Source organism: Berghia stephanieae, chromosome 9, assembly GCF_034508935.2.
Source record: "Berghia stephanieae isolate SIO BIC M18660-M18661 chromosome 9, UCSD_Bste_1.3, whole genome shotgun sequence".
Lineage (NCBI taxonomy): Eukaryota > Metazoa > Mollusca > Gastropoda > Nudibranchia > Aeolidiidae > Berghia > Berghia stephanieae.
The window spans coordinates 37,726,931-37,734,769 of NC_088368.1; the positions used below are offsets into that span (position 1 = coordinate 37,726,931).

Below are 7,839 nucleotides of genomic sequence, written 5' to 3' on the forward strand. Positions count from 1 at the left end.
ACTGCTACAACTACAATCATCACCACCACCACCACCACCACCACACCATCATCACTACCACTACTGCTACAACTACAATCATTACCACCACCACCACCACCACCACATCATCATCACTATCACTACTACTACAACTACAACCACCACCACCACATCATCACTATCACCAGTACTACAATCACTACCATTAGGTTTTGGAGCTTTACTTCATTTGAAATAAGGAAACTTCGGAATTGTATTTGGCATTGTGTTTATATATCATAATATAATTCTAATCAGTTATCTGTTTAGAACTAGATACTATACAATATGTATGCCAAATACCATCCCAATTCTCTTTTCTTGTGTGCGGGAATTCCTCTTTGGGCATTGAAATTCCTACGAGTGATGTCTGAAATTCCTGTGAGCCAAATTTAAAGTTGGTGTCTCTTTGCTATGGTGTTGCAGTGAGTGTAAGAGAGTCATCACTACACACACAAACAACAGAAACAATTTAAAAACATGACTATGACACGTAACCACTCACAAACGAGGCTATACTATTTATCCTTTTCTCTATATAGAACAGGACAAGACAAACAAGAGCTTGACTCTCTCTACACTTCGCATTGATGTTTATTGTCTGACGACTTCAACTCTCGGTCGACCTGTCAATATTCCTTTTGGACGTAATCATTAATAGAATGTGTGGTTTTGACCGTGAAGAAAACCTTAAGAAGTCACATTTATATATTTTAGAGACATCGTTTTGAATAATTTTGAGTTAAACGAGCGAGCAGGAAGTTATTTTCTTAGATTTCATGAACGGCCGTCAGCGCTTGTTTACTATAGTAACTCAATTCCCAGCCCATGTCTTAATGGCGGATTGTTTTCTCATCGAGGCCGCTGGTTGGCTAGCCAATAAGAGCACCGTACGGTTTTCATTGGGTAAATTCCTTGGATACAACATATTTAGAAACCTGCAAAATTTACTTATTTACTTCTGCAAAATTATGAAGTATTCTTTTTTTTTAACCGCGGGGTCAGATCTATTCGTGTAGAATTTTGAGTCAAGCGTCACAAAGTCTTCGACCAATCACAGGCTCTCTACTCTGTCGGCGGCTTCTTTTTTGAAAAAAAAATATATTAGTAGGGGGAATTAGGCTAAAACCGTTCAAATACGGGTTGAAAGCATGACAATTTGCATACAGGCTACCAAGGCCCATAAAACCCATCCGCTATAGAACCACTCTGGCAATCAATCATAACGTTTCGGTTTAAGGCCTTAAATTTTCCATATTACAGCTATATTAAACAAGGGAAATAACTGTGTAAATACATATTTTTTCTTCATATTCATTGTATTAGGGGAAATTGAGATAAAACCGTGCACATTAAAAATGAAAGCATAAAAATTGGCATACAGGTAGCTAAGACCCATATAAATGATACCTGCTATAGAACCACTCGCAACTTATTATAACAGTGCGTTTTTAGCACATTTACTTTTCCCTATATAGCATTAGAACTTATCCAAAGAAAATTACAACGAGAATACAATGTGCGTTCAATAATTTAAATAAATTGTTGACCACTGACAGTAGCTAGCAAATGGCTCGGGGTGGGAACAGTGCAGACAATGGACGTTTTGGGGAAACAACCCTTCGTCAGCAAAAGGAACGTTGAAAACATAAAAACAAAATGTAGTAGGAATTGTAGCGTGTGTATTCCTGGGTGGTTGAAGCACGTACATGATTTCCTTTATTGTCAATGCTTCTTTTCGCATTTGTTTTTGTTTCTTCAGATTGTGCTTTGCTCAAAAATCCGAGTCTTGTGTTGAAGAAAATTGCACCAGAAATTTCTCCAAAGTATGCCAGAAGTGACTCTTCACCCGGGTATTTTCCCATAATTTTATCTAGAGCTACTTTCTGAACAAAATCTTTCGTAACTTCATTGATAACGGGATTGTACTGGGAAACCTGTTTTGGCCTCACAAAAATCTTCTGCACTGAAGCTCGAAGTTCCCACCACTCTGGGCCTTGAACATTCATTAGATTGGGTGGCGTTTTGGTTCGTTTATAGAATACATCTAAAATTTCCGTATTGGGTCTTATGGGATATTTCCCCTCGTTTCGCATCAGAATTGCAATGTCTTTGGGATCACTGATCATAACTGTGGGGACTTTTTATCGAATTTTAAAAACGGACCCGTGTTTTTTAATCATATCGTCTAAAAGGAGGTTGATCGTTCCATGAGTGAACTTGGTAAACGGTTTTATATGGAAAAGGAATCCAATATAAGGCAAGCTGCAAATACCAGTGGGACCTGGAATGGCCTCAAACGGCTTGAGCGGTGTATTTTCTATATTGACTGGTTCTACTGGACGGGAAGTTGTTTTTTGTGTCGCTAAACACAGCCACAACGTGACATTTGATTGCTGATCCGTTATTGATTTTCTGAATCTAAATACCGACACATTTCTTGTAGTTCGCCGAGGTTCAGTGTTTCTGACAAATTTAAGGATACACAAGAAAAAGCTAGTCTTAATAATGTACTAATTTCGTTTATATTTGTATCTTGTACATCTAACGTTTTGTTTTTATTCTTTTTGTGTTAAAAGTTGATTAAAGCTTTAGAGAGAAAGGTAAATCTTCTTAGTCTCTTTTGTGATCCATATCTACAACAATTTAATCAACTTCTATCTACGATTGACCGACACCTTCGACCAGCAGTCCTGACAACGGACCCTAGCTCACCCGAGGCGCTGAAGACTTGGCGCCACTGGAAGAGAACATTCGACTTCTTCCTCAACAGTCTCCCAGAAACTTGCAACGCTTGTAAACTTCGTCGATCCTTGTATCTACGAACTCATCGCCGAGTGTGACACTTATGAAGTTTCTATCAATATACTCGAGGCTGTATTTGAAAAACCTAAGAATGAAGTTTTTGCCCGGCATTTACTATCATGTTGCAAGCAAGAATCTGGTCAAACGCTAGACCAATATCTACAAAAACTTTAAAATCTTGCCACGGACTGTAATATCCAAGCTGTTACCACTGAAGTTCACAAAAATGAAGCCATCAGATATGCTTTCATCGGTGGCTTTAGTTCACCTTACATACGCCAACGTCTACTTGAAAAGAACAAACTCGATCTTGACACTGCTTTTGAGGACGCTAGAACTCTTTACATGGCTGAAAAAACAGAGCTTGTCATACCGTTCAGACGGCTGCGGCTGTTGTCGAAACACTAGACAATTATAAAACCATTGACAGTACAAACTGGTTCTGGATTCAGTGAAGAAAAATGCTTCTTTTGTGGTTACAAAAACTCTCGAGATCCAAATGACCTGCCAGAGAAGCAACTTGCAAGAAATGTGGTTAATTAGGACATTTTGTCAAAGTTTATAAATCTTCCGGTGCCAAAAAGCCCGTAGAACTACCATATCCCCTTCTTTGACTTCAGGAAATCCAAAACTCGCAACCATTCCCACTGCGTCCGCCATCAATTGCTTAAAGAAAGCTCAAATAATTGTTCTAGTACATGGTATTAAACTCAATGCCTTGGTAGATACCGAAAGCTCTGAAAGTTACATTAACTCTGGTATCGGTAAAGAAAACTGCTTTATGGAGCATTAACATGGCGTCGATAAATCTCACCAAAATGACACGGGGCCATAATTTGTATAGTGTCTTTCCTATAAAAAGAGAATGTACACGCAAAAGCTTTCACTCCTGTCTGATCTTTGCGCTGACGTTATCTTAGGTCATGATTTTTTAGGCAAGCACTCTGAAGTCTGCTTCCTGTTCGATGGATCTCAAAACCCACTCAAAATCCTTGAAGGAGTGACAGCCAATGTGGAAGCTCATACTCTGTTTGAGAACCTAACCGAAGACTTGAGACATATTGCTAGGATGTCACGCCGCCATTCAGAGTTGGACGAACGTTTCATAGAGTCAGAAGTGCAGAAGCTCCTCAATGAGGGTATCATCGAGCCTTCATCATCGCCACGGAGAGCTCAAATGTTGGTTACGAGTGGAGAAATCCACAAAAAGAGACTAGTCATTGACTGTAGTCAAACTATCAATAACTATACTCTACTTGATGCATACCCCTTGCCAAGACTGGATTAGATGGCAACGTCTATCTCTAAGTATAGGTATTGCAGTGCCTTTGACCTGAAAAGCGCTTACCTATAAAAAAAATGACAAGGAATATACTGCTTTCGAGGCGTTTGGAAACCTATATCACTTCAAAAGAATCCTCTTAGGTGTGACTAACGGTGTTGTTGCATTCCAAAGAACGATCGACAACATGCTTCCTTTGCTTACTTGGACAACGTGACTGTGTGTGGAGATGACTGGAGTGAACATAATTCTAATGTAAAATGCTTCAAAGAAGTTGCTCAAAAACACGGACTTTCAATGAATCCAAGAATGTTATAGGTGTTGAACTCATTGATGTTACTGGCTACAGGATTTCAAATGGGAAAATACATCCTGATCCCTCGAGACTAACACTTTGCCAAATAGAGCCTCCTACATCACCGAAAGCTCAGAAAAGGGCCTGTGGCATGTTCGCTTACTATTCTCTCTGGATATTCCACTTCTATGATAAAATTCATTTACTGAATAATAACACTACATTCCCACTTCCACCTGAAGCACTTCATACCTTTCACAATCTAAAGAAAGAATTCGAGATGGCGGTCCTGGTAAGTGTAGATCCTCAGCTTCCTCTTACTGTAGAGTCCGATGCATCAGACATAGCTATTTCAGCTACTCTCATTCAGGAGGGTCGCCCTGTTGCTTTCTTCTCCCAAACACTCTCGTCAAGTGAAAAACCCACTCTTCTGTGTAAAAAGAGGCTTACGCAATTGAAAGTGGCGTCACTTCCTAATCAATACTCACTTCAAACTTGCAACCAATCAAAGGGCTGTGGCTTTCATCTACGATTCGAAGCAAAAAGAAAAAGTTGAAAATGACAAAATTAAAAGATGGAAAATTGTCTTGTTACAACTACGATGTAATCTACGGTCCCGGGCCTGAAAACCATACTGCTGAGGCACTCTCTCGAGGCACATGCAGTGTTGCTTCTTATGAATGTAAATGACTAGGATGATTCACTTTGTACGCGCAAATAACTTACCCTACAGTGTTGAGGATGTAAAGAGAATGACATCGGGATGTCCGGTCTGCTCTGAAATCTAACCTAGATTATATAAACCAAAACAAACGCCCAACCTCATCAAATCTACCCAGCCAATGGAAAGGCTTAGTATTGACTTTAAGGGGCCACACCCTACCTGTACCAGGAATAGATATTTATTGCCACTGATTGATGAATGTTCTGAGTTCCCATTTGCCTTCCCATGTGCCGAATGACTACACCCACTGTAATTAACTGCCTGAACTGCCTGAACCAAATGTTTTCAATATTTGGCATGACTCACTATATACATTCTGATAGAGGTCTTTAATTTATGTTAGAGGAATTGGAGTCATTTCTCCACGAAAAAGGAATAGGAACTAGCGGATCACCTCCATATAACCCTAGAGCGAATGGGCCAGTGAAACGACTCAACAATACAATATGGAAAACCTCTCTCTCAAATGCAAAGGACTGTCTATCAACCAATGGGAACTGGTTATCCAGGACTCCCTGCACTTTGTTCATTCGCTTCTCTACTCTGAAACAAATGCTACACCGCCTGAACGCATGTTCCAATATACTCGGGGCTCTACTAATGGCAGCTCCTTGCCCTCATGGCCTCTATCGCCGTGGCCTATTTACCTCAGATGTCAAATAAGAACATCAAAGTATGACCCAATTGTGGATGAAGTTGAACTATCGAAGCAAACTCACAATACGCTCATGTCCGTTTACTAGATGGCAGAGAATCAACTGTTTCCTTACGGCATCTAGCTCCCATTGGAAATGAAAGGCAGATTGAACCCACGCCAGTTGGTACACCGGGCGGTGCCAAAGCTTCTGATCTGGCCCCTGATCATCATATCATATCATATCTTGTCGCGCCAGTGAGTCAGCCAGTCCCGGGCAGTCTGGTTGCATTCCCTCAGGTCAGCATTGGTGCAGTGAGGTCCCAGCGAGCATTCGGACAGGATGTGGTCCATGGTCTGTCTGGGGTGACTGCATGGGCATTCAGTGCCCGGTGAGATTTTCCATTTAAAGAGGTTGGTGGCGGTGTTTCCCACCTTTGCTCTAGCTCTGTTCAACGCCACCCAGTCTTTTCTCTTGAGGTCTGTGCCTGCTGGGAGCTTTTCTGTTGGGGGCTGGAGGGCATCGTTTGCTGTCTTGTCCCGTTCTATCCATTTGTCCAGGCGGTAGAATGCTGAGTGGTCTGGGTGAAGGCCCCTGATAATCAGACAAAGTTGACCGTAGAGCCCAATGTCGTCACTGTTCCAGATCAAACACCCGATGCTACCAACCTTTTGTCTGACAATACACCCGATTCTGCATCTTTGCCAGAAACTCATTTTCTGTTTGAACCGGTCATCAAACCTGCCAAGACTCCCTTCATTAGAACAAGAAGTTATAATTTTAAAATGGACCCAAATAATGATACTGTTGGTTTGAATTTAAAGCCAAGGAGAATGTAGTGATTTTGTTTATATTTTGTCTTGTACATACATCTAACGTTTTGTTTTTCTCTTTTTGTTATAGATGCCTGTCTGTGTTGAAAGTTGGTTAAAGATTTAGAAAGAATGTTCAAAATAAAATCTTCTTGGTCTCTTTTGTGATCCAAATCTGCAACAAATAAATATAATTATGAGAAAAGCTCAAAAAATTGAATTCCAAGATTTAAGGGTCTGGACGCATGGACCGGTTTTGCATCTCCTGTTTCACTCAATCATTTCTCTTCGATTTTGTTGATTTATATACTAATGTCCAAAAGTAAGCTCACACGTGTGCCTTTTATGTCTGTTGACACAATCCAATAATTATGAGTGTTTTTTATCATTTGAAAGGTTAATAAATGGCCTAGTCAGTGAATGTAATTGTTTTCCTATATTCGCATTCCATTCAATGACACATTGCTTAGAATTAATAACACCAAAATTTCGATTTTGCGAAATTATTTGCTGGTAAGAAATTTATACGAAGCAATACCATAGTCAATTGGAGGCACTTTGATAATGATATTGTTAAACCAATTTGCAAATTCAATAACCTCATAGAATATGTCGGTTTGATATGTCTCTAAAGAAATCTAGAAGTACAATGAAATAGAGCGAGCACAAGCATACAAAGAACGGGGCCTCCAAAGAAGACAACCATAGAAGATCTAAGTATTATGTAAAAGCAGCAAATACATGTATGTCCTTTTAATCAATTGTTTTAACAGCTAGAGAGACTAACAGTGGTGTGTTCATCATTAGAGGCCGGTAGCTATCTGTTGAAATAAGATCACGGCCAGCAACTCAAAGACCTTTAATGACCAAACCGTACAGAACGGACCGTTCCAAGTGGGTACATCATCTTATGTGATCTCAGGAACAATGAATAAATACGTGTTGTTCCTGACAAGTCAAAACTCAAGATTGACTTTTCTGAAACAGGAAACATTTTACACATAAAACGGTGAACGAAGAAATTATCATGCAGGCCAGAGAAGGTGAATGTCGTTCTGTGATCGTTTAGAACGGGATCATGGGAGGCAAAAAGACATTTATGGTGAAAACATATGACAGGCTGTCACCAAACAATTACATTAGGTATGTATTTCAAGAATACGTTGTTCCTTTTTCAGAGACAATATTACTATAACAGATTGTATGCAAGACAGTGCACTATTTTAGGGCTCACATTACGCATGGCTTTTATAGAAAATAATCAT

At 39.9% G+C, this 7,839-nt stretch overlaps 1 protein-coding gene across 1 annotated transcript; it reads right to left on the minus strand.

Moving 5' to 3' along the window:
- Nucleotides 1-596: 596 nt before the first annotated feature.
- LOC144979227 (putative cytochrome P450 CYP44) lies at nt 597-2,150 on the minus strand. The gene is made up of 2 exons (XM_078925835.1): nt 1,731-2,150; nt 597-647 (listed from the first exon to the last, which is right to left on the minus strand). Exons 1-2 carry the CDS (start codon nt 2,148-2,150, stop codon nt 597-599), a joined length of 471 nt encoding a protein of 156 aa, XP_078781961.1.
- Nucleotides 2,151-7,839: the final 5,689 nt, after the last annotated feature.

Excerpts from the sequence above, each read along its gene's own strand:
- LOC144979227 (XM_078925835.1), bottom strand. The coding sequence starts at position 2,150 with ATGATCAGTGATCCCAAAGACATTGCAATTCTGATGCGAAACGAGGGG. Across the intron at positions 648-1,730 it reads TTGACAATAAAGGAAATCAT|GTCGACCGAGAGTTGAAGTC; the intron begins GTACGTGCTTCA and ends GAATATTGACAG.